Source organism: Pimephales promelas, chromosome 10 (assembly GCF_988280905.1).
Source record: "Pimephales promelas chromosome 10, fPimPro1.hap1.1, whole genome shotgun sequence".
Taxonomy (NCBI): domain Eukaryota; kingdom Metazoa; phylum Chordata; class Actinopteri; order Cypriniformes; family Leuciscidae; genus Pimephales; species Pimephales promelas.
Window position 1 is genome coordinate 7961803 of NC_142778.1, and position 27846 is coordinate 7989648.

At 41.4% G+C, this 27846-nt stretch overlaps 1 protein-coding gene across 1 annotated transcript; it reads right to left on the reverse strand.

Annotated features, from left to right (window-relative positions):
- Nucleotides 1–16692: 16692 nt before the first annotated feature.
- LOC120473828 (sodium- and chloride-dependent GABA transporter 2-like) lies at nt 16693–26134 on the reverse strand. Its single transcript, XM_039663866.2, has 14 exons — nt 25969–26134; nt 25746–25880; nt 25067–25207; nt 24850–24937; nt 24602–24734; nt 24245–24379; nt 23886–23989; nt 21578–21702; nt 21383–21495; nt 21118–21255; nt 20898–21000; nt 18408–18508; nt 17380–17550; nt 16693–17215 (listed from the first exon to the last, which is right to left on the reverse strand). The coding sequence occupies exons 1-14, from the start codon at nt 26105–26107 to the stop codon at nt 17093–17095; spliced, it is 1749 nt and encodes a 582-aa protein (XP_039519800.2). The 5' UTR covers nt 26108–26134; the 3' UTR covers nt 16693–17092.
- Nucleotides 26135–27846: the final 1712 nt, after the last annotated feature.

Sequence of the window (27846 nt, forward strand, 5' to 3'; positions counted from 1 at the left end):
TTTATATATATATATCTTTCTTTATACTGCTGTATTATAACCATTGTTGGTTTTGGCAGTCATTTTTTGTGTTTTAAGTTTATTATTTTGATTTACTGAGTTGGGAAATATTTATTTGTTTGTTTCTTGTGATATTTCTACTGCCTTTGTAAATCCATTGTAGGTTTCGGCAGTTATTGTTTATATTTTGTGAAGGTTATTTTGATTTTGATTTTCTTTGATTATTGAATTGAGAACATTTATTTATTTGTTTATTTTCTTTTGATATTTTTACTGCCCCTTTAGAGCCTTAGTTGGTTCTGGCAGTTATTGTTTATTTTGTGATAAGAAAAATATTGATTTTCTGATTTCTGTATTTTCTTTTTTTGGTAAATCTTTGTTGAAAGAGTGTGTGTTTTATTTGCGTACTTCTTTGGTTTTCTTTTTTTCTGTTGCAGTAGCTGAGAGCCGGTGGAGGTATTGGTGTCTGGGTGGTGTTGTCCCCGTTTGGAGTGCTGTGGACTTCCCTGTTTGCATTTGCTATTATTGGGGGTGTTTGTGTGTTTACTGGGGGGGGGGGGGGGGTGTTCTGGGATCTTTTACCACCTTTTGAATACTTTGCCTCCATCGGTAAGCCTCAGCAATTTTGTTTTTTTTGTTTTTTTTTGTTTTCTTGTTTTTGTTTGTTTTGTGTTCTCTGCCCCGAGAGACGATTGTTTTAAACTGTTAAATTATTGAAATTAATAAATGCTGTGCTTTCAAAATTGAACACTGTCTTTGGCTCTATTGTACACGAATCTGTGTGTCTTTAGCTGTTGGATTTATAGAGCTTGGGTAGAAAAATCATTCTCTGGGTGAAATTCCCAGAGTGGCGTAGTCGGTGTTTAGTCTGTCCTGGTTTAGAACGCCACACATGCAACAGATCTACTGTACAAAATGCACACAGGAATCTAGAAATATTTGCAACAGATGCACACATCCACAAAAAATGTAGTGATTTTCAGCCATTTCCACCACTGATTATACCTGTATATTGACAACGGTGACCTTATTGTGAGTCTGAACAAACATTTTGAAGGATGGAGTGACACTGATAAAATGTTTGTAAAATTTTGTATGTCAGCAGCTAAGACTACTGTTGAGCTTTTTATGGGGTAAAACATGGGAATAGCTAAAGCTATAATTTAAATGATTTACAGAAGTACACAGAGCCTTGGAAAGTTAACCCAGGGAAATATTAACTACAGGTCAAAATTAACCCATTTTTTTTGCCTCATGAAAAAAAAAAAAGAAAAAAAAAGTGTGTCTGTGGTGAGATGATATCAAAATGTTTTTAAGTAACCATATCCACTAAGTGGATGCTAAGTGCATGTTCATTTTTCTCTGAAACAGATAAAAGTGATTGTGGCAACAATGGAATAATACTTTCTCTCAAGAGAGGTTCTCTCGTATTGCGTAAGTTAGCTTATGCTACAGGAAAGATTTATCATTTCGAGATATTGAAGCCAAAAAAATTATCTTTAATTTTGTATTCATTTTCATTTTGCAGTCCTACAGCAGGCTGTCTAGCGTGCTCATTGCAGTGTTCGCAGAGTTGACACGAGGCCGATCAGTAGGAAGGAACGAGCTTCTCATTCGCTTCCTTAAAGGAGCCAGGAGGATGAATCCCCGTGCCCCGTCTGTTCCTATGTGGGATCTTTCTTTGGTCCTTGAGGCCCTGGAAGCATGTCCGTCTGAACTGTTAGATAAAGTCATCCTCAAACCTAGACATGTCCCAAAACAAACATGTCCCGGCTCGAAACAAAGCCTTTCCAGATGGATAGTGGACGCTATTGCAGCTGCCTATGCGTCAAAAGGTCTGCAATGCCCTTTGGGCGTCAGGGCTCATTCCACTAGAGGCATGGCCTCGTCGTGGGCATGGTCCAGCGAAATTTCGATTCTTGACATATGTTTGGCGACGGGCTGGGCTTCCCCATCCACCTTTGTTAGGTTTTATAATCTGGAAGTTCCTGCCCTGCAGGCTAAACTTTTGTCAGTAGAAGTGAGATGTATGTTCTGTCCAGATCTTATTGTGCGCAGGCTAATCTCATGCGACTTAGCTCTCCTGGTTGAGCTGCACTATATTGGGTTAATATGCTATATGTTTTTGTGGACCGGCAGCGCCGCTCTGTATTCCCCATGAGTGCTTATGAGTGGATGCTTGGCACATACGACGTTGACAAAGGGTTCCCGTAGCGTATTCTAACTTACACAATACGAGAGAACCTCTTGTAGGAAAACATATCAGTTACCTAACGTAACCTCGGTTCTCTCTAGAAGAGGAATGAATGAATATAACATTAAAGGGATAGTTCACTTTGAAATTAATTTTTGATATGTTTTAGCTTACCTCAAGCGCATCCAAGATGTAGGTGTCTTTGTTTCCACAGCATTTTCAATTTTGACAGATTTTGGTCAAACCGTTGTTGTCTGTCAGTCATATGATGCAGATCTATGGAACCCACCTCAAATAGCATGCACAGAGAAGTCAAAATTAAACATAATTTAATGACTTGTAAATGTAAGTACACATTGATGGCCTAAGACACGAAACGAGCGGTTTGTGTGAGAAAACGAACAGTATATAGTTTTTATAAAAATACTAAAATATGGGGGCGGCGCTGTTGGACACCAAGCATGTAGGACGTGTCTCCCTTTTGCTCCGCGAGTTTGTTATATTATATAAAATTAACACAGTTTATTTTCACTAAATTGACTGGTGTCCACTTGCGATAAGTACCGGGTCAGTTTTGTTGTGTTTTGGGCGAATTTCCATCGACCATGTCAGCTGCACGTGGAAACTCAGCTCGCTCAGGCCGTGCTAAAGCCTCTCCCTCGAGTGAGCCCGCATCTCCGCCGAAAGTGGTCACGGTCCCCGACTGCGCGCCCAATTTGGATCACCTACGGGTTATGCTAGATCAGTTGAAAGGGGACATTTGCGAAAAAATAGACTCGCTGTCTTGCGAGCTTCGAACGGACATTTCTTCGGTTAGAGAGGAGCTGAGACACGCAATTGAACCGATGCAGCAAAAACTTAACTCTCATGATCAAACCATTACAGAGTTGCAGCGCGCGTGCACTGATCATAGCGACCTGCTATCTTCACTGGATTCTACAGTTTCCACGCTGAAAGCCGAGGTTAAACTGCTGGCTCACAAATGTGAAGACTTGGAGGGTAGAGCTAGGAGAAACAACATACGGCTGTTGGGTGTGCCGGAGGGGGCCGAAGGTGGTCGCCCAACCGAATTTATTGCACAGCTGCTGATGGACTCGCTCGGCCTGGGGGAATTGCCCTTACTCGACCGCGCGCATCGCACTCTCCGACCCAAGCCCAGTGACGGTAAACCACCCCGACCCTTTGTGATTCGTGTGCACTTTTTCCACGTGAGGAATGACATTTTGCGCCGGGCTCGCGAGGCTTCTCTTCTCCATCGAGGCAAGAAACTGTTTATCTTCCCTGATTACACTTCGTCTGTTGCAAATAAACGCGCTGCATTCACGGACGTCAAACGTCTATTACATTCGTGTGCTGGAGTGAAGTTTGGATTGAGGTTTCCCGCGACTTTAAAGATCACTCTTCCCGGTGGAAATACACACACCTTTGAGGACCCAGCCACTGCAATGGACTTTGTCAAGGTGAACTTAAAGTCTGGTGTCTCTTCTGAGGCTACAGTTTGAATGCGTCTGGCAGTTTGCTTGGTAACTGGCTTCTTCTTTTAAGCTGCTTCTGATGTTCTGATCTTAAGCTGCTTCAAGTTCGTGTCACTTGGACTTGAGTAACTTTCCATATTTTGCTACTGTGTTTTGTTTATATATATATTTTTTATGCTTTTTTTACAAACTCGCACGAGCACTACTGGTTTGTGCCGTTAACGGAGCGTGTTAGGATGTTTTTGTTAGTTTGTGGGATTGGTTTGCGTCTTATTTGGGAAGACGCTTCAGCTCGTGGGGTGGTGGGTGGGAGGAGTTCTTCGTTTTTCTTTCGTTGTGTGTTTTGTGTTTTGTTTAATCAGGTCGCCCATGTTTTAATTTATTTCTGCGTCCGGTATACATTCCATGCTGCAGTGTACACTAATACTTGACTGGTATGCAGCACTCTAGGATGCCTCGACAATCAGGGACAGGACTCAAATTTGTTAGCTGGAATTGTAATGGTCTAAATCAGCCTATTAAACGTAGCAAAGTTCTTCACCATCTTCAACAATTAGGTGCCCATATTGTTTTCCTTCAAGAAACTCACTTAAAATCTTCCAGCCATATTAGATTGAAGGGGAGATGGGTCAGTCAAGTTTTTCATTCTAGTTTTAATTGTAAATCTAGGGGTGTTGCGATTTTGATTCACAAATCGGTTCCTTTTGTGTGCTCAAATGTAATTTCTGACCCTAATGGAAGATTTGTGTTTGTAACCGGTCAGCTATATAGTAATTCTGTGATTCTAGCTAATGTTTACGGTCCAAATTGGGATGATGACAACTTTTTCCACCATTTGTTCGCCAAATTACCTGACATGTCCACACATCTACTTATTATGGGGGGTGACTTCAACTGTTGGCTTAATCCAGTATTAGATCGCTCTTCTACTAGACCAGGAGTGCCCTCGAAGTCTTCAAAGACAATTTTATCCTTTATGGATGAGTTCAAGGTCTCTGATCCATGGCGCTTTCTTAATCCGTCTGGTAAATTGTATTCTTTTTTCTCTCATGTACATCACTCCTTTTCTCGTATTGATTATTTCCTCCTGGACAACCGCCTTCTCCACTCTGTTCAGTCTTGCTGTTATGATACTATTCTAATATCTGATCATGCCCCTACCACACTGGAGTTATTCATAGAGGAGCGCGAACGTATATGACCCTCATGGCGTCTTAATACGCGCCTGCTATCTAATGAGGATTTTGTTAAGTTTGTTTCTAATCAAATTGATTTTTTTCTTACGACCAACAGTACCCCAGGGATCTCAGCCTCCCTTCTTTGGGAGACTTTGAAAGCATATATTAGAGGTGAAATCATCTCATACAGCAGCTATGAGTACAAACAAAGGAAAAATAAATTAAAGGAATTGAGACTGCGAATCTCCCAGCTTGATAATATCTATGCTGCCTCCCCATCCCCCAACATATATAAGGATCGTCTCTCTCTTCAGGCTGAGTTTGATGTTCTTTCTACTAAAGAGGTTGAGGAGCTCTTATTTAAGGCTAAATATTGCTATTATGAATCTGGGGACAAGGCAACCAAACTTTTGGCCCATCAGCTTCGGCAGGCTTCCTCCTCTCAGCAAATTTCACAAATCAATACTCCTTCTGGCATCACTACCGATCCCAAAAAAATTAATGATCAGTTTAAACAGTTTTACTCTTCTTTATATACTTCTGAGGTTGGGTCTGATCTGTCTGCCCTGCATAATTTTTTTGATTCACTGGAGTTGGTTAAGGTAGATGCTGATATTGCTGAGCAGTTAGAGGGCCCAATCACCATTGATGATCTTAAACGGGCAACATTTTCTATGCAGTCAGGAAAGTGTCCAGGCCCGGATGGTTTTCCAACGGAGTTTTACAAGATCTTTTTCGACAAATTAGCACCATTGTTGATTGAAATGTTCAATGAGTCTCTTACTCTTTCTAAATTACCTCAGACTCTAAATCAGGCATCCATATCATTACTCTTAAAAAAGAATAAGGACCCTCTTTCCTGCTCAAGTTATCGTCCAATTAGTCTTTTATCTGTAGATGTAAAACTTCTGTCCAAATTATTAGCTATGCGACTGGAATCAGTTTTGCCTTTGATTATCTCTCCTGATCAGACAGGTTTTGTCCGGAGCAGACACGGGTTCTTTAACCTCAGACGACTTCTTAATGTTGTTTATAATCCTTCTACATCAACGGGGCCATGCTGCTCAGGGTTTCCCATTTAAAATTGTTCCTTCTGGCTTTAAATACCTTGGTATTCGGATTTGTGACCGATTCAAAGATTTGTTTGATTATAATTTTGCCCCTTTGTTAGATCAGATACATATGGACTTTCAACGGTGGTCACTGTTACCTCTCTCCCTCGTGGCCAGGGTCAATTCGGTTAAGATGAATATCCTCCCCAAATTGTCTTACCTCTTCCAGTGCATACCTATCTTTCTCCCTCAGTCTTTTTTTCGCAAATTGGACAAATTAATCAATGAGTTTATTTGGAACGGGAAGGTCCCTCGTATGCGCAAGGAGCTGTTGCAGAGACCTAAGAACCTTGGGGGCTTGGCCCTTCCTAACTTGAGGTTTTATTACTGGGCTTCCATCCTCAGAGTTATTCAGCTTTGGATTTCTCTAGAGGGTGCACCAGTTTCTCCTACATGGTTGAGTATGGAGACGTTTTCTGTTAAACCTGCTTCATTGACTGCTCTCGTCCACGCTCCTCTTAGCTTTTCTTCCTCCCTTTTTTGCAATAATATCTTAGTTAAATCAACTGTAAAAATTTGGAAACAATTTCGACGCTATTTTGGTTTACAGTCCTTCTCTTTCCTAGCACCTTTATCAGATAACCCTGTTTTTCACCCTTCCTTAATCGATGGGGCTTTTTCTTTGTGGTCTGATTACGGCATCAAGACATTTAGGGACTTGTTTATTGCGGGTACATTTGCATCCTTCCAGCAACTCTCAGAAAATTTCAATTTGCCAAGGCAGCATTTTTTCAGATATCTTCAAGCTCGAAGTTTCATTTGCAGTCTTAGCCCCAACTTCCCGAATCTCCCAGAGGCCTCTCCAATCGATTCATTTTTAACCCCATTGCCCACCATTAAGGGTTCTATTTCTTATTTATATAACCTCATTTTTTCTTTGCAGCTCACTCCGCAGCATAAAATCAAAACCCAATGGGAGGAGGATCTAGGGGAGGTGTTCTCGGAGGAGCTATGGGATGCCATTTTGCGTCGGGTTCATCCCTCTTCAATTTGCGCTAGACATGGTCTGACCCAGTGCAAAATTCTACATCGTACACATCTCACTCGAGTTAGGCTTTCCAAAATCTATGATGATGTCGATCCCATGTGCGTTAGATGTCGTCAGGCTTTAGCTACCCATGCCCATATGTTCTGGTCTTGCCCTTCACTTCATAATTTTTGGACACAGATATTTAACACTATTTCTGTTTGTACAGGGGTTCAATTTAATCCAACAGCATGCACCGCTCTTTTTGGGGTTTTACCTCCTACTTTGCAGCTGCCTAAATATAAAGCGGATTTTGTAGCCTTTATTTCGTTACTGGCTAGACGTTTAATCTTATTGAGGTGGAAGTCTCCCTTGCCGCCTTCTCACTCGTTCTGGATCAGGGACATTCTTCAGTTCGTGAAGTTGGAGAAAGTTAGGTGCGTGATACAGGGTTCTCATGCAAAGTTTAATAAAACTTGGGGTCCTTTTTTTACACATGTTGAGGGATTGACTTTTTCGGCTATTCCAGAGTAGCCACCCTGACTGTCTTTTAATTGTGAGGTTTTATGTAATTTTTTTTATTTTTTATTATTATTATTATTTTTCAATGTGATTTAGTAGCATGCTGGGATGTTTTTTTTTTCTCTCTCTCTGTAAACGAGTATATTAAGCTCTTATTTAGCAGTGGGTGATCATTTTGTGTTTTTTTTTTTTGTGTGTGTGTTTTTCCTTTCTTGTAAGTTGTACTTGACATTGTTTTGATTCTCGAATTGTTATCACTTTATTTTGATATGTCGCTGAAAAAACCAATAAACAAATGTTTAAAAAAAAAAAAATACTAAAATGTGTAACTGCCATTACATTTCAACTTTAATATTAGGTTTTGCACAGGCAGAACCACTTACTTCAGAATATGTAAAAATGTAGTTTTCTTACCTGTCATAAAATTTTTCTTGTTTCTCTCTGACGGTTCTTTATAGATGGTTGACTCTCTATTTGTCAGTTAGCTAGGAGAGATCAGAACTAGTTGTAAAACCCATTGCATTAAAACTAGGCCATTCTTCTCAAATCAGCAACAACCAGCATGTTATGTTGTGACAACTTACCCTATGTAGTGTGACGATACAACCCATTGTAGGGTCATGTAAGGGATAATGTACATCCAGCCAGTTGTTCTCTCAAAAAAAACCCAGATGAGGACCCCGACGCGAAGCAGAGGTAAGTAAACCCCATTAATAGGAAGGGGATTTACAGTCAAAGACCCAGAACCAGAACTGATTCATTAAGACAAGAGTATGAATTATAATAAATTAAAGAAAAGTTTTACTGAAGATACACTTACCTAAAGGATTATTAGGAACACCATACTAATACTGTGTTTGACCCCCTTTCGCCTTCAGAACTGCCCCTTAATTCTACGTGGCATTGATTCAACAAGGTGCTTAACGCATTCTTTAGGAATGTTGGCCCATATTGACAGGATAGCATCTTGCAGTTGATGGAGATTTGTGGGATGCACATCCAGGGCACGACACTCCTGTTCCACCACATCCCAAAGACGCTCTATTGGGTTGAGATCTGGTGACTGTGGGGGCCATTTTAGTACAGTGAACTCATTGTCGTGGTCAAGAAACCAATTTGAAATGATTCGAGCTTTGTGGCATGGTGCATTATCCTGCTGGAAGTAGACATCAGAGGATGGGTACATGGTGGCCATAAAGGGATGGACATGGTCAGAAACAATGCTCAGGTATTGTGGCAGTTAAATGATGCACAATTGGCACTAGGGAGCCTAAAGTGTGCCAAGAAAACATCCCCCACACCATTACACCACCACCACCAGCCTGCACAGTTGTAACAAGGCATGATGGATCCATGTTCTCATTCTGTTTACGCCAAATTCTGACTCTATATTATCTGAATGTCTCAACAGAAATAGAGACCAGGCAACATTTTTCCAGTCTTCAGCTGCCCAATTGTGGTGAGAAACTGTAAATGATAAACTTGCAAATTGTAGCCTCTTTTTCCTATTTGTAGTGTTTGTTAACATGGACACAAAGCTCAAAATGCAGCTGCTAGAGTTCTTACTAGGTCAAGAAAATATGATCATATAACACCGATTCTATCATCACTTCATTGGTTACCTATAAAGTTCCGTATTAATTACAAGGTATTGCTTTTGACTTATAAAGCTCTAAATGGTTTAGCTCCAGTCTATTTAACAGATCTTCTATCACCCTACAATCCATCACGCTCTTTAAGATCACTAAATTCGAGGCTTCTGGTCATTCCTAGGATATCCAGATCCACCAAAGGAGGGAGAGCATTTTCACATTTAGCTCCGAAGCTCTGGAATAGCCTTCCTGATATTGTTCGTTGCTCAGACTCACTCTCCCAGTTTAAAACTAGACTAAAGACGCATTTTATTTAGCCTGGCATTCATATAATTTTTTTTATCTTACAGTTACTGTAAATTTGGCCTCTAGTTCATAAACGCCAGAGGAGAACTGGCCCCCGACTGAGCCTGGGTTCTCCCAAGGTTTTTTTTCTCCATTGGGTCATCTGATGGAGTTTTAGGACACCATCGGGTCACTTGGAGTTTTTTGGTTCCTTGCCACTGTTGCCTTTGGCTTGCTCAGTTGGGGATATTCAAATTAAATGACCCATCATACCATTGATCAGCTCTACCCATCTTGATTGTCTTTTTTCATGAATAAACAAACACTGTGATGTTGTCTTGATTGATACTGTGAAGCAGCTCTGTATTGTGAAAAGCGCTATATAAATATATTTGACTGACTTGGTTCGCTATTGAAACCCTTTCAGATAAAACAAGGGGTAAACCGGGGGATCCGCTCTCTTCACAGATTTTTGCCTTGTGCATTGAGCCATTGTCAGAAGGCATAAGGACGAGTATAAAGGGCAAGATGAAGAACCTAAACTGGTGAAATGAAGAGGTCCAATAGTAGACTAATTTTAATGGATGTGAAACGCAGCAGGCAGTCGGTCAGAACTGTATAAGATGACGCTTAGTTGAACAGACACAGCAGGCAGGGTTCAAACTTCACTTTACTGATGAGCTTGATTTACATATGGGGTATGTGTGGTTCTATAACAAATTAAACAAAGAAATAAACATTAGCATACATAAACATCATACATAACAAACATTATTAACATCATACAGTCTAACAAACCCATTAAGGAAGTGCTATCAGACAGAATAATTCTAAACATCGCCACAAGAAGGCGCTAATAACACATAAATGCGTTTAACTAGACATTCCATATGCTCAGTATACGACGCTGATCACCTCATGATAATCATCTCCAAAGTAACCGTACAACCAATAATAACATAATGTCTCTTACATAACATAAAGTAACATGCAGAAACTCAGAAAAAGTACTAAACAGAAGGGAATACAGGCAGATTTATGCTAATCGCTCCCACTGATGAACATCGTCTAGCAGTTTCTGCATTCTAACGGAACAAACATAAACTTACTTGGTATGTACGCACACAGTGGCTCAATGTATATGTAAACCAGCTGAATAATCGTCGAACACTACAGATTAACTAAACTGAACTGTCAAGTATCTTCACTAACATTTACGATGCATCTTCTTTCTCCCTCGATCTGAATTCACCTCAGCAGGAATGTCACTATAGCAACCTTGTACGTGATTGTGATTGGTTGAAATCGTCCAGGCCATTTAAAGGCATTCGGGCCTTTTGTACAACTGGCCTCCATCTCGAGAACCTCCATTACTTCACCAGCCCTCACGAGATCCTCCATCACTCCACCTGCTCTCACAGACCCTCCATCACTCCACGTGCCCTTACAAGAACCTCTATCAGTCCACCTGCCCTCATGAGAACCTCCATCACTCCACCTGCCCTTACGAGAACCTTGATCACTCCACTCCACTCCACTTATGAGACCAGGTTTAAAAAAAAAAAAAAAAAAATCACTGCAAAAGATGCTTTTTTTTTTTTTTTCAAAAGAGACTGCACCAAAGCATGCTTAAAATAAGATGGGAACACACCTTCTACGAGACACTCATTCACTATAGACATGATCGTAGACCCCAACTCATCCTAGACCTGAATTAACAAACGTGGTGGGATAACGTCAAGTGAACAATACGATGGCTTAAGATGTTGAATAACTTCTAGCAGATTAGATATTGAAACAGTCTCCAACATACATAACGGCAGTGGTGCAAGATTTTGGTTGAACTAGAAGAGAAGCTGGATTCAAAACAGAATTAGAGATATTTGTTTTAATAGCAGTGATCTTTATCCACAAAAAAAAAAAAAAAAAATAGCAAAAAACTTTCCCAAACTCACAGTATTATCAACAACAGCTTGGCCTATAATGTCCAGGACTGTATTTATTGCTTGAAATAACACTCTTGGGCAAAGACGATTCTGTGTGATTAAAACTGAAAAGTATCGTGCCTTAGCAGATTTAACAAACTGTCATCATACAGTTTTTGCTTAAGTAATCCAGAATACCATTGCATTTCGAATTAAAACTAGCCACCAACATATCTGACCCATGACAAGATGGAGATAAATCAATGACTTGGCAATGTTTTCTAGAACAAGCTTGCACATCGGAACAGCCCGGGACAAAATCTTAAGTGTGGCCTTGTAAGTGGATCCCACTACAGACTGAATAAGGTTAAAAGAATCTAACACAGTTACAAAATCTTGTACGAGGGGCCTATCTAGGCAGCAGATACTGTATGAATAAAAAAAAAAAAAACATCACCTATTATAACAAGGCTGTCACAGCAAGTGGTCATAGAGGATAAAAGTTCAGAAAATTCCACAAATAAAATCTTTGTTATAGGAGGTCTGTATATAAGCTCAAAAGTGACCAACCTAGTCAAGTCCACTTTAAATATGTGCACCTCAAGACTAACAAAAATTCACCACCGAAACCGCCGTGCATTTCCTAAAAATAGTGGCATATAATTTTTCACAGAAACCTTAAAAAAATGGACACCTCAACAAACTCATCTCCATACCGGCATGATGACTCCGACCTACAACCGGATAGAACTGGATAAATATTGTGAATACCTGTCAACACTCCCATTTTTCCGGGGATTCTCCTGTTTTTTAGCTCTATGTCCCGAACCCCTCCCGGTTTGTTATGTCTCCCGGGAAACTCCTGTAATTTGCATGGCCCAAACTCCTTTATGAATAATCGGACCAATATGTTTGTCTAATGTTGACCAGTTGCCAGTGTTGTGTTCTTTGAAGTGGGGTTTATAAATGCATTGAGTTAATGTTCAGTGATGCATAGAGTTTGATTGGGCTGAATCATTTGGTTCTGTCTGAGGAATGGATGTGTTCATCTACTTGGGTCTAGACAGACAGTGTTATGGAAGTAAAGCTGACGATAAGTTGATACTACTCTCTGTGTCAGTGTGGTCATTATCAAACGCAACATTTGGCGACGAGGATGGCTGATATTGCACTGCCACCGCCTGCTCCTTTCCTCGCGCTACCTGGTGAGCCTCCGATTCCCTGGACTCGCTGGTTGCAGTCTTTCGAGACTTTCATCTTGGCAGTGGGGCTGACGGATGTGAGCACAGCCCGCAAAAAGGCGCTGTTACTACACTGCTTGGGAGCTGAGGGTCATCGTGTGCTGGGAACGCTTGAGTCGGGCGCCACAAGCGATTATGACACGGCCGTGGAACTGCTTACCGCACACTTCACGCCTACGCAGAGCGCGCTCTTGCGCCGTTTTCTGTTCCGCCAAAGAAAACAGCTGCCCGGTGAGTCAGTGCAACAGTACGTAGCCAACTTGCGGGGATTGGCCAGCACATGCAAGTTCGGTGCGTTGCAGGACGAAATGATTCGCGACCAGTTAATTGAACATACCAACAATGCAAAAGTACGTGAAACTCTGCTATTAGAACCGGATGATTTATCACTGCCCCGAGTTATCACGATTGCATTACAAATAGAGAGTGCAGCTGCATGTGCGTCAGCATTGACTAAACAGCAAACAATCACGGACTACCCAGCCCCCTCCCCCATGCCCACATCTATATTACAGCCCAATCAGAACGACGCATCGGCTGCAGCAGATTCCTCTGCAGTTATGCTACTGAGACGCCCGCAGCGGTCTCGGCCACGCCCACAAACACCAGCGTCGCGGCCCTGTGATAATTGTGGATCTTCATCTCATCAGTCTAGAGCGCAGAGCTGCCCAGCTCGTGGTCAAACGTGTCGTAACTGTGGCAAACGCAACCATTTTGCTTCAGTCTGCCGTTCTGCTCCAGCTGAGTCGCCCACTATCATTCACAATGTCTACTCTGGGCCAGTCTCATTTAAAGCATGCTCAGTGCGCCTAAATGATGTGTGTATCCCACTGCTTTTGGATACTGGTGCCAGTGTGTCTCTCTTGAACATGCACACATACGGTTGTTTTTTTTTGGAGCACTGCCACTGTCGCCACCCTCTGCCTCACTCTGTGGCTATGGCGACTCAAAAATTGACCTAGTGGGTTCCCTGCAAGTGACTGTTGGGTATGGCACCAAATTGGTACCCAGTTTTACCTTCCATGTTGCCCGTCGTGGGGCCAATCTGATGGGTCTGGATTTGTTCTCGGCTCTGGGGTTCTCCCTGGTGGACACAAAGGGAGCTGCGATCCTGACAGTCTCTACGTCTTGGCAACAAAAATGGCCGTCTCTGTTTGAAGGCTTGGGGTGCCTCATTGCTTTTGCCCACCAACCTCTCTTGAACCCGGCTGTTACACCAGTCATTCAACCACTTCGCCGCATTCCTCTGGCTTTCCGTGATGGTGTCTCAGTTGAACTTAAGCTACTACTGGACTCTGGCATTATCGAACCAGTGGATGCATCGCCCTGGGTCTCAAACCTGGTGGTGGCTCAGAAGAAATCAGGGGCACTACGAGTGTGTGTCGACCTGCGAGCAGTGAATAAGGCAGTGATCCCGGACAAGTTTCCACTCCCTACCTCAGAAGAGCTCACTGCTCAGTTCCATGGCTCAACCGTGTTCTCCAAACTGGATCTCAGACAGGGCTACTTACAAGTGCCCCTCCACCCCAGCAGCAGGAATCTCACAGCCTTCGTGACCCATGAAGGTGTGTTTCGTTACACGCGCATGCCGTTTGGACTTAGCTCCGCCCCCAGCTGCTTTCAAAAAATCATGGTGTCGGTATTGGCTGGTATACCGGGGGTGGCCATATACCTGGACGATGTGGTTATCCATGGGCCTTCTACAGCGAGTCATGACGAACGCCTCAGCAGAGTTTTCGCAGCCTTAGCGGAACACAAACTAACCCTCAATGCTGAAAAATGTGTGTTCTCCTCACCGTCCATTGAGTATGTGGGTTTCCGACTGTCGGCGGATGGCGTCACACCACTTCAGTCAAATGTAGACGCTATACTGGCAATTCCCGAACCCAGCTCAGCTGCACAGGTTGCCTCCTTCTTGGGCATGACGGGTTACTATCTAAAGTTCCTCCCACATTATTCTGCTACCACCGCCCCACTACGGCATCTGCTGCGTAAGGATGAGCCCTGGATATGGTCACAGGCCTGCTCTGAGGCGGTGCAAGCGCTCAAGGTGCAGCTCACTACAGCTCCAGTGTTGGCTCATTTCGATATATCTAGCCCCACTATGGTGACCTGCGATGCGTCGGCTACAGCCATAGGAGCAGTGCTGTCACAGACTCAGCAGGGCGTCGAGAAGCCCATTGCCTTTGCATCACGGGCCCTCAATCAGACGGAGCAGCGGTACTCGGTGGGGGAACGTGAAGCATTAGCCTGCATCTGGGCTTGCGAGCGGTGGCACTTGTACCTCTATGGCCGCGCTTTCACCCTGAGGACAGATCACCAGGCCCTGACCGCACTGCTTTCTACATCTGGGACAGGCCACAGACCACTGCGACTACACCGCTGGTCCGACCGACTTCGCCAATATAACTTTGACTTGAAGTTCACCCCAGGCAGAGACAATGTTGTGGCTGATCTTCTGTCCCGCGCTACTCCATCCCACCCTGTCATACACACAACCACCGACACGGACCAGGTGGAACAGGACATTGTTCAGATGTTACACGCACCCCTCCAGGCTGTCGTATCGTTACAAGAACTGAAGAATGCATCGGAACAGGACCCAATTCTCTCTCAGCTCCGTGTCTATATACTGAACGGTTGGCCTCATGAGATATCGGAGGAGCTTGCCGCATTTTCCAGAATAAAGCAGGAGTTGTCCTGCTGGAACGACACCTGTGTGGCACGCGGCCTCTACACAGTCATCCCCAGCACCCTACGTGCACGGGTCTTGGCAATGGCTCACGAGGGCCACCTTGGTATTGTGAAGCTGAAACAGCGCTGCAGAGACCGGGTTTGGTGGCCGGGGATTGATAAAGACATAGAGGCCCTGGTGAAAGACTGTGCCGCCTGCCTTTTGAGCGGAAAGACAGGTCACCAGGCCCCCCCACCGTTACAACCACTTGCTTGGCCATCACAGCCTTGGGATCACCTGCAGCTGGACATATGTGGTGAGATACAGGGAGTTCCTCATCACCAACGCTTCCTAGTGGTTGTCTATGATCTGCACTCGAAATGGCCTGAGCTTATTGCCACCGGCTCTGTGACCTCTTTGGTCATAATCAACTTTCTGGACTCTCTGTTCTCCCGCTGGGGCCTCCCAAATACTATCACTACGGACAATGGCCCGCAACTGATCTCGGCCGAGTTCACCACATACCTCAAAAACAAGGGTATTCGCCACATCCGCACGGCATACTATCATCCCCAAGCTAACGGTGGTGTTGAACGCTTTCACCAGTCCCTGAAAAACAGCCTCAGAGCACACCTGTTCCAGGGATGGACATTCTCACAGGCCATTCGCCACACACTGCTGCACTACAGGGCCACCCAACACTCTACAACGGGGGTCTCTCCAGCTTCCCTCATGCTTGGCCGTGAGCTCCACCTTCCCCTCGACAGGCTCAGCCCAGCACTGCCTCAGGGCCTACTACCACAGGTCAGGGCCTCAGTTGAACGCCAGCAGAGGCGGATGAAGCAGAAATTCGACCTCTCAGCACACGCAAAGGCCCCTGACATACAGGCTGCGGATTGGGTCAGGGTTCGCAGGCCCCACAGAGACCACAAACTCGCTTCATACTGGTCTTCCCCTCTCAAAGTTAGTCATCAGCTGGGCCCAGCCACCTTCTTGCTCAGTGATGGCACGCGGTGGCATGCAAGCCGTCTCCGCAAAGTACGGGCCCCGGCACATACGACAGGTGCCACATCTCAAGCCACACCCTCAGCTTGGCAGGACAACCCAGCGAGTCAGCCTAGACCTCAGATAGATCCTGCACAGGTTCCAAGCATCTCTATCAACCTCCCAGCTGAGATGTGTGCTTGCCCATCACAGGCTGCCCAGCCTCATCCTTGTCTTTCACCGCGGCCTGTTCGCACTCGTTCTCGGCCTGGGCACCTAAAGGACTTTGTGTCAACATTTCATGTTTGAAAACCTGTAGGAGGGGGGGAAATGTTGTGTTCTTTGAAGTGGGGTTTATAAATGCATTGAGTTAATGTTCAGTGATGCATAGAGTTTGATTGGGCTGAATCATTTGGTTCTGTCTGAGGAATGGATGTGTTCATCTACTTGGGTCTAGACAGACAGTGTTATGGAAGTAAAGCTGACGATAAGTTGATACTACTCTCTGTGTCAGTGTGGTCATTATCAAACGCAACAGCCAGATCTTTGGATTAAATGCATTATATCCACACACCATATATAATTTCAACTGTTTGTCATCTCACCCTGGCAACCTAAACCCAGTTGCGGAAAGCTTAACCCAAAAGAAAGAAAGAAGAAAGAAAAGAAAGAAAAATAAAAATTATATTGCACAAAAAGTGCTATATAGATAACGGTGACTTGACAAATACTTATATGTTTTATTATAAAAAGTTATGCTATCAAAGAAATATATTTTGGAGGGATATTATTTTGAAAAATGAAACGGTTCAATGACACATTTTGCAATTCAGGCACCCTTGTGTGCTGTTATCAAGGACATGAATAGCTGATTAAATTACAAAGATTACAAAAAAAAAAAAACCCAAAAAAACACTAAATTATAGCAAGAGTTGAGCATCTTTTAGTTTGTGTCACTCTTGACTAAGTCTTGCATCTCTGTGATGAAGGTGTTTTCTTCCGTTTCAGCTTTTTGCTTACTGATAAAAGGGAGGTTTGTGTCAGGACTACACAGGTGACGCCAACGCTGTTAAGAAACAGACACAGTGAAACAACATTAATCTGTTAGTTGATTTACTCTTGTTTTTAAAATGCAGTTTAGATTTGGTGAATAGTTAAAGATATACAGTACATGTCTGCTCTGATTATGTCTCAGTGGCTTGTTCATCTCTTGATCATGTTTAATCTCACCTGTTTTAGGCTTCCTTTCTCAGTAAACAGTCGGATCAGCGCCCATCCAGGCACCAGCAGAATGGAGGACAGGGCCAGTAACCAACCTAGTGCGTACGCCCAGTCTGGGTATACATACCAACGGTTAAAAGTGAGAGGTTTGTACTTAACCATTGAACAGACAAAAGACACCTGAAAATGGACAGAAGAGAGAGAACATTTGTAAAGAATGAAAAAAAAAAAGGACAATTAAATCAGAAGAATGTGAGAAGTGGCTGTGTCATCCCAAGGCGTCATATAGTGACGCTTTTGAGATTTCGTCTACATCCAACGCACATGGCACCCTTTAGCGTCAATATGAGACGCAGATATATATATATATATATACATATATATATATGCGTCTCATATTTACACTAAAGAGGCGCCTTCTGGTTCATATATATGCTATATATATATACAGTATATAGCATATAGCATATATATGAGCCAGAAGGCACCTCCTAGTGGTCTAAGGCCGGATTCACATATAGCGCCTAAAAACGCGTAGAAAATGCTGGGCGCGCCGCATTCTCCATTTTCCAAAGCGCCAGGGCGGTTGCGCTTCAGTTGGTTCTTGTCACATGACCTATTGTGCGCTTATGGTGCGCTTGCGGCATTCTGAAAAGTTGATATGTTTTTATCTCGACGCGGCGCGGACGCGCTTGGAAAAAACGAGCGCGTCGCACCGCGACCGCGTCGCTTCCATTATGAGCGCGCATACCGCGCGCCTACATTTGAAATAACGAACTTGAGCGCGCAAAAGACGCGATATGTGAACCGGCCCTAACCCTACCCCAGACCTAAACCTACCCATAACCAAACAAAGCTCTGTGCGCGTGTTACATTGGGTGCCATGTGCGTTGGATTTAGACGAAATGTCAAAAGCGTCACTATATGACGCCCAAAGATGAGAATGCGTTGAGAACCATATAATGACCAGAGAGATTTGTTGGGTTTTTGACAAGTACAAAAAATAAAGCAGATGAATGAAATGCAGAGGCACTTACTAGGGACACGAAAGGAGTCAGGTATTTCCAGCACAGCATGAATATGTAATTCGGTCGTGAATTTGTCATGTCTTCAATGACGTCAAACATTCTCTCAGCCCCTGTGGTGTTAGGGAAGAATTAAACATCACTGGCTTTTAGATACTATCATTGTTGTCTATTGTGGTTTCTGATACTGTCATTGTTGTCTGAGATCATGAATAATTTGTATTTGATTTATAGTAAAATTTCATTACATTTCTTTCATTTCACACAGTTAGAGGGAAAGTTTTGACAGACATCACAAAATTTTACACTTATTAGTTGCCGGTGTTCAGAATAGTATTTAAATCATGACAACTCTCAAGAGTAGCTTTGGCATGTAAATCGCCATTTACAGGATTTTAGGTTTAGGGTACCAATACATATTGTATCAAAGCGGCTTCACAGTGATAACATGAAAATAATACAACACAGATCAATAATATTGTTGAATATTAAATGTCCCCAACTAAGCAAGCCAAAAGCCAAGGCAACAGTGAAAAGGAACCAAAACTCCATCAGCTGACAGAATTCAGAATAAAAACCTTGGGAGAAACCAGGCTCAGTCGGAGGGCCAGTTCTCCTCTGGCCAACAAAGGAACAGTGTGTGTTCCTATAGGATGCTCCATAGAAACATTTGTTTTTCTTCTTTTTTTTTACATTTTAAGGTTAAATCAATCTGGTGCACATTAAGAGCTCAAAATTAGGAGCTTTAATTTTGAACACAGAAAAAGCATTGACTTGTGCCTGGACATTAAAGAGGGCTCAAACATCCTTTTAGTTATGATATAGAGTCTCAGTCTACATTGATCTCTGGTGTTTTAGGATGCCAAACAATTAGTATAATAATATAATATATAATTATTCCTGTGACATAAAATCCATATAGCCTATAGTTGTACTGTATAAATGAAAATATTTCAGTATATTTTACATTACACTATAGTATAGGAAAATTACAATACTTTTGTTCTAAATTCTTCACTTGCAAGAAATAAACCATTGAGCTTTTATTTAGGAGAAAACACCAGATCACCATGATGATCGCGTGAGCAAACTTAAAGTCTTTTGCTTTTTTATAAAGGCACAAAGCCATATCACGGTTTTGATTTTAGTTTGTTTTAGTTCGATTTATTTTATCGGGAAAAGGGAAAAGAGCAAGTTTGGCAAAAGACAGATTCAAACGCGGATCGAACATGTTAAATGCTATACTTTCAAGCACCTCACAACCTATGCCACTGCGGACTCGGGAATGCAGATTGGACCAAAATGTATTTTTGATGCTTCAAAACATTCTAACTAACCCTCTGATGTCACATGGACTTCTTTGATGATGTCTTTATTTCCTTTCTTGACAAGGACAGTATACCATACATACATTTTCAATGGAGGGACAGAAAGCTCTCAGACTAAATCTAAAATATCTTAAACTATGTTCCGAAGATTAACTGGGTTTTACAGGCCTGGGATGACATGAGGGTGAGTCATTAATGACATAATTTTCATTATGGGGTTTACTAACCTTTGAAGTTCAATTAAAAAAAAGCAACATTTTGAGCAAAAAGCTGAGATAATTACATTTTTTGGGTGAACTAACCCTTTAACCACATGCAAGTGTTGATAAAAAAGTTTTTGTTGTTGTTCAAAACAGAGGGTCTGTTCTTTCTTTTGATATATTATAAATTATTAAATATTCAGATATTTCTACAACAAAATATTCTGGGGGCCATGAAAGTTTTTTGAAAATTATCAAAAACGCTGGCGGTGGCTGTCAACTTAAAAAAACAACAACAACAAATGTTGGTGGGGAAATAGTTAATAATATGGCAATGTTAATGTCTTTGTAGTCTACAGTAATTAGATATAGGCTACATACACGTTGTGAGTATGTAAGCTGCCTCATGAATAGTCATAGTACACTCTAAAAAAAAAGGTTCTTCAGGGGTTCCTTTCAGTGGTCATGGTGCTATATAGCACCACTACCATTTAAAGAACCTGTTAAGCCCAGTTTGGTTCTTCAGTGGTTCTCTGGGGTGGTTAAGGTGCTCTATTGCACCTCTTATGGTTCTACATAGCACCATTTGATAAAGATAAGTGCTAAATGGTTCGCCTATGATTACAAGCCAATGAACCACTTTTAGTGCTATATAGCACCATTTTTGTTTAGAGTAGGCAGGTGGAGCTGGGGGAGGTAGGGGGTTTCAGATGAACTCTAATAATGCACTGAAGGACCAACTTACAGCAAATACTGAATGAGACTATTTAAATGTTAAGCAAGCAATTTGATTGGCTGCAGAATCAGCAGAGACCAATCAGCTTGTACCCTCTGGTAATGGTGAGACAGCTTGCAGATTGCATGTAAAGGACTATCAGCTTGCACAATTTAGAATTTCATGACTGAGCAAGAACAGTTGAACAACTGCAAAAAAAAAAAAAAAAAAAAAAAAAAACAGCTTTTGTGCAACTCACCAAAAACCCAACCCATGGCCAAAGATTCAAAAACACAGAGGAAAAGAAGACAGGCTCCACTGCAGGCATAGTAGTCGAACAGCTGGAATACATACATCCCCCCCTGTAGGTCACAAAATCACAACTCAGTTGCCTACTATTTTCAAAAATAGTAGTTTGTAACGTATACAGCATACAATGTTAAAGGTTTGAAAGTATGTACGTGAAAAGTTATACAAACCTCTGTAACCATGACAAGTTGGCAGAAGAAGCAAAAAACACAGAAAAGCAGAAGAAATATTTCTCGACGTCCAGCTTTGCGCAGTACCATGGGGTACAGGTCCATCGCTGAGGTCATAAAAACTTCCATCGCAACAAACTTTGGGGGATGCAGAACGAAAGTGCATCAGAAGAAGTTCTGTATATTACATCTACATAGCTTCCAACTTAGAAAGGCTTTAACTTAGGTTTAACACCTCTGTGTGCAGGTTTGAATTTCAGCTCACCTGTGTATCTAGTCCCAGCAAAATAATCATGATGAAGAAACAAACAGACCACAACTGAGGGAAAGGCATCATAGCTACTGCCTGTGGATAAGCTATGAAAGCCAACCCTGGACCTGAAAAAAAAGACAGAGATAGAATGTTTTATTGAGTATTTAGTTCTAAAGCTTTACAAGATTTCAAAGAATCTTGCAGTACCTGATTCTGCCACCTCCTCAATGGATACACCCTGCTTTTGAGCCATGAAGCCCAGAACTGAGAAGACAGCAAAGCCAGCCACAACACTGGTGCCACTATTCAGAAGGCAAAGCCATAAGCTGTCCCTATAGGGAAAACATAGATTATACAACCCTTTGGTGTGAAAATCAATAATTATGTTTTGTAGAAGAGAGAAGAGGGGGCCAAACGAACCATGACTGATAAGTTAAAGGGGCACTTGTCAACTATTTCTACTTTTAAAACCATTTAGAAATCATTTGAATGGTTCAATAACCTGTTGAGAATGTTGGCTTTCCCCGCTCCCCCCAGCATCCCCGGGTGGAAAACCAACCTTGCAACATGAGGACCAACGTCCCGGTAAGTTGGAAATAGAAGTCTGTGATAAGTGAGAACGAGCGAGAAACAGAAACTGCTTTACGGCAATTCGACATAATTCTATGATACTGTGTATGATCTATTACCCACTCGGTAGACAAAGCTCCACACGATAGAGTTGGCCGGCTCCGATAATATCAGAAGCACACGAGTAGGGTTGGGAATCATGAGAAATTTTCCGGTTCCGCCAAACGATTCCGGTCCCGGTTCCGATTCAATTAAAAATATTAGTAAGAAAAAAAAATCCTCAATCCCTTTTGTGTTCATTTCTTATAGTACTTGAAAAATGAGTTTAACAGACTGATAATGTAAACAAATTCAACATATTATTAATCAATCTTTGCAAAAAAATAAAAAGGAAATTAAAAAATTCTGCATTCTCTAGAATAATTTAGGACCTCTTATTGTATCTCCAACAGTGATACCCTCTCAGAAGGGGTAGAATATGCTTTAACACACATGTGTGTAGAACAGATTATTTTTTAAAAACGGTTTGAATTATTGATTCATAAAGACTTTAATTATTGCATTATTACTGGATAAATCGGCCCTAAATAGCAGTTAATAAACAGAACTGCAGTGCATGCGTCTTGAGGAAGAACATAGTTGCCGGATCTACTTCTCTCTGTTTATGTCCATGACGAGTCACGCAGGCATTGGGCTACTCCGCAGCGGCTGTGATCCGCCATCCAGTCTAAACAAGTCGGAGTATTAACGCTTATTACAGGCTTTACGTAGTGATTCAAGATAAGACAAAAAAACGATTTGAAAAAAAGCCTTCATGATGCCCCTGCTGAAAAATCCAGCTAAAACCAGCCTAGGCTGGTTGGCTGGTCTTAGCTGGTTTAAGCTGGAAGTAGCTGGTTTTAGTTGGTCACCCAGCCTGGCTTAGCTGGTCAAGCTGGTCTCCCAGCCTGGCTACCAACTTGACCAGCTAAGACCAGCCTGACCAGCTGAAAAAGTGTTCAAAACCCCTCTAAAACCAGCCTGATAAACCAACTAACCAGGCTGGGAGACCAGCCAAAACCAGCCAACCAGCCTTGGCTGGTTTTAGCTGGATTTTTCAGCACTCGCTCATTGCATACATTTTGTAAATTCTGAACACAAAAAAGTTACGGACTGCGTTTTGATACAGTCAATGTTTAGCCTACTCAAACTATAATCTCACTACTTCTGTAACGTTAATCATTTGAATATGTGTAACATAAATATTGATACTGTGTGATTATAAAGCAGTTTCATGTCGACAACTGCTCTCTCTCTCAGCTCAAACAGATTTGAATGTACGTGACTCGGCGCGCGTGTGTACTATAAATGCAGCGCGTGTGAGAGCAAATCGCAACTTCAGTGGTGAAGTTTTTGTCATTTAGGAATAAGACGGCGTAGGTGTTTGAATCGAAATCTTTTAAAGATTAATCATGCAGCTCTACTCTCTCTCTCTCTCTGTCTGCGCCTTGAGGTGAGCTGCTAAAGGATAATCTACTCCCAGGACTTCGCCCTCATATCGCACCAGAACCGTTTTAGGAACCGAAACTTAGGAATTTTGCACGGTTCCGGTATTTTTTCAAAAACACTACCGGTTCTGGAAAAGAACCGGTTCTCGGTTCCCAACCCTTCACACGAGCAGCGGTAGAAAGCGGGAGGAGGGCGCTGCAAGTGAAATTGTGAAATATAGGTATGCCGCACAGCTGTAGGGGGCGCTGATGAGAACACATTAGAGAACACACTAGAGTTGCCAAGTGCCCCTTTAATGCAACTTAGACACACCATACCTTCCATAAGATACAATGAAGTAAGAATACTTTTGAAGTACTTAAACAAAGGTAGCAGTATACATGCAGTATTGTTCAAGAGAATCTTAAAAAAAAAGAAAGATACCGAAAGAAATATCATATTATCGAACCAAACTAACCTGTAGCAGTTATTGTTATATTTATTGTAGCTGCCTAATACAGTAAGAGAGGCAGTACCCAAAGAATATGAGAAAAAGATCTGAGCTCCTGCTTCCATCCAAACCTAAATGCACAACACAGTAGGAGTAAGGACTTGTGAAGGGGCTCAAGAATTTTAATATTAGTGCTAATTTGATGTCTGAAAAATTAAAATTTTGTTTGCTACTTATTACAAGAAAATAACATACTTCTTACTGGTTGTGAATGTAATTAAATAGACTATGCAAAAAAAAACATTTATTTATACAGTAATATCAATATAGTCTATGTGTAAGGGTTATTAAGCCTGATTCCAGGAAAGGGCACATGGTGGGGTTACCTGTGGGTCAGCGAGACGGGCCGGTTCAGGGTACAGGTAAAACACAACCCCCTGCAGAGCTCCAGGAAGAGTCAACCCACGAATCAGCAACACCAGTAGCATCACATAAGGAAATGTGGCTGTGAAATACACCACCTACAGGCAAAATACAAGAAAAGTTAAAATGCATAATAATAGTTTTACTAATTTCAACAAACAGGCAAAATACTGTACTGACATTCCATAATGAATGCAAAAATATTTTAATAAAAAAAAAAACTGTAAATGACAAAAATAGAGAAACTAAAGAAATAAGTACATTTTGTGAAATCTTTAACGTGTTAAGACAAAATTCTCCTCAATGACAGTTTTGCACACCTTGCCTGTAGATTTGACTCCTTTCCAGACACAGAAATAACATATGATCCACATTCCAACGAGACACAGAAGAATCTCCCAGTTGATCTTACCAATCTCCTCAATACCCCCAGAGAGAGCCAGCACTCTGTGTCTAAAATTTTGACAAAAAAAAGAGCAGCTATCATACTTTATAATTTGCTAATGTGGAATGTTCTTGCAAGATTTGATTTTATTATTAACAAATCTTTTTATGTTTATTTATTTACTTCCAGAACTCAGTAACTGCAGAGGTTGAATTACTCAGCATTGTCCAGTTGAGGGTCAGGTTCTTTGCAGCGAGATTTACACAATCATCTGAGACAGACAGAGAGAGAGAGAGAGACAGAGAGAGAGAGAGAAAGGTTTGCAAACCCCTGCAGCATATTTAGATATGATATTCAGAAGATGTTACTTCTTTAGGTGAGTGTTGTTTCAAACTATCACCTGTGTTCCAGGTGTTATCACAGCTGTCCCATGGCAGTTGGGAGCTGAAAGAAAAGATGAGGTAGAAAAATGCCCAGGCCAGAATGATGATGTAATGCATGCAGCTGTACAGAATTATCAGCTGTCCTGCATAGCCAATACCTGACAAAAGCAGAAAAACATCACCAGGGGCAGAGTCAACACATTTCATAGGGACCATTAAATAAAGATTTTGACCAATCGAATTAAGCTATTTTTAAGTAACGAAATGAAGTAGTCTTATAAGTGATTTTTTATGTAAATATATGTATATGCATATTTCACATTTAGAGATTGGCATTAATTGAAAGCAAATAAATCAAATCATGTATTCTACACATCAACAGTAATATAAAGAGAAAATGCTTAATACTTTTTATGCTTAATTTTTATTTGCTTAAGGTTCTAACCAGAAACCATGATTTTCAAATAGACTAATATAAAAATGCACTTTAAGAAATACAATCAGTGTCCAAAATTAGAAATTTAAAATGGTTCCAGGGGTAACCATAGACAAATAATTCTAATAATAATGACTCGATTAGTACACTGCCTTCAGAAAATGTTTTGCTTGCCTGTGCAAATCCCACCTGCACAAAAAAAAAAAAAAAAAAAAATGCAGATAAAATTAATTAAAAATTGTTTAAATATTTTGACTCACCTTCAGCCAGTGGACAGAGGCGATGCCAACATGTAATGCCACCTTCCTGTGTGTACTGTCCCATAGCTGTCTCTAGCAGGAACAGAGGCACCCCACAGGTAATCACAAACACCAGGTAGGGTATTAGGAATGCCCCTGAACACATCAGTACAATAAAAAATATTATAATACCAGAAAGGTAAAGTAGACAAAACAGCATTTGTGTATTTAAGCTGCCTCATACCTCCTCCATTCCTGTAGCAGAGGTATGGAAACCTCCAGACGTTACCCAGACCAATTACAATCCCTGCCACAGCCAGAAGAAACTCTGCTTTGCTGCCCCAGTGCCCACGTTCCTCTATTTGTCCTTTGATTCTGGTCATACTGTCACACAGTTTTGACCATGTTATTCTGATCCTTCTGTCCAGACTGCTGTGATTTAATGGTGAGTTTGTTCTAAATTCTTATTAGCTAGTCATTCATCAAAATGTATCAAGCTATTCATTGACTGATCCTCACCAGATGATATGACAACCAAAGTACAACATAATGGGGTGAGTCTAAAGCAGATGCCATTCCGTTCATCATGATATATTGCTGTCAAAATTTGTTTTTCAAATTCTTTAGCATTGAAGAAAACTGTTAAAATATGCAAAACCTTTATCATTCTCTCTAGTGTGAAATGTTGCAAAACCAATTGATAAGTCCCCATCACCCGCTCAATTCACAAGACCAAAACTCCGATTTTTAGTTTGAAAATACTGTATGAGCAAAACTTGTTTTATTCACCCCTTTTGATATTATGGTTATTTCCTCTTTTGTCCTTTGGAAGTAGATTTCAGATCAGATTCAATGGTCTCAATTAAGTTTAAGATTACTCAAACTGTGATACTTTTCCAGCAGCATGTAAAATAAATAAAATAAATGAATATATATTAAGCTTAATATCTGATGACTGAGGCTTTTGAATCGCAGTCCTAAATTAGAGGGGGAAAAAAAGACAATTTACACATCACTATCCTGGCTCTTATTTTATTTTGTTGCCTTCATGAACATTAGTGAATCTTTGCTTTTTTTTTTTCATGAGTCCCTTTAATTGACTTAATTCTACCACAATATAAGAGCACTGTCAGGGTGTAGTGCAGAAGAAGATGAGTCCAAAGCAAAGCGTTTAACATAACAAATACAGACAGGCAGAAGGTTTACACACACACACACACACAAAATTCAATGGAGAATAGATGAACTTAGATGAACTTTGATAGATGAACAGATGATGATGATGATTAACTAAACAGGTGACAGATAATCTGATAATGATACGTGACATGAAGTTAGGCAGACAAGTCAAATGAAAACAAACTAAACACAACTGTGACACACTGGTAAGGTAAGGTAATTTATTTATAAAGCACGACCAATGTGCTGTACAATTCTCTGAAAACATGCCAAGGGCAAAACGTACAGAACATTTATACAACGCAATACATATATAACAACTCACAAAACAAACAAGCAACTAACCTATCAGCAGTTAGAGTTTGACAGAAAAGTGAGAGAAAAGAGATGAGTTTTTAAAAGAGATTTAAAAGATACCAAAGTGGAGGCAGTTCTAATATGCAAAGGCAGTCTATTCCAGAGTTTTGGAGCCAACACCGAAAAAGAACGATCACCCCAAAGCTTACGTCTGGATTTTGGGACAGTTAAGAGTTTCTGGTCAGAAGACCTAAGTGATCTTGATGGCGAGTATATCTGCAACAACTCTGAGAGATAAGGTGGTGCCATACCATTTAGCGATTTAAAAACAAACAACAAAATCAATCCTGTAGCGGATCGGCAGCCAATGTAATGAAAATAAAATTGGGGTAATGTGATTCCGCTTTCGGGAACCAGTCAGCAATCTAGCTGCAGCAGTTTGGACAATTTGCAAGCATGTCAATGTTAATTGATTAATCCCTGCAGGGCATTACAGTAGTCAAAATGTGAGGTCACAAATGCGTGCATCACTCTCTCTAAATCTTCTACTGACAAATTGCTTGACTTTTGCCAAGGTTCTTAATTGGAAGAAGCCTGATTGAACAACAGCGTTAACTTGTCAAATTTTAGTGAGCCATCAAAAATT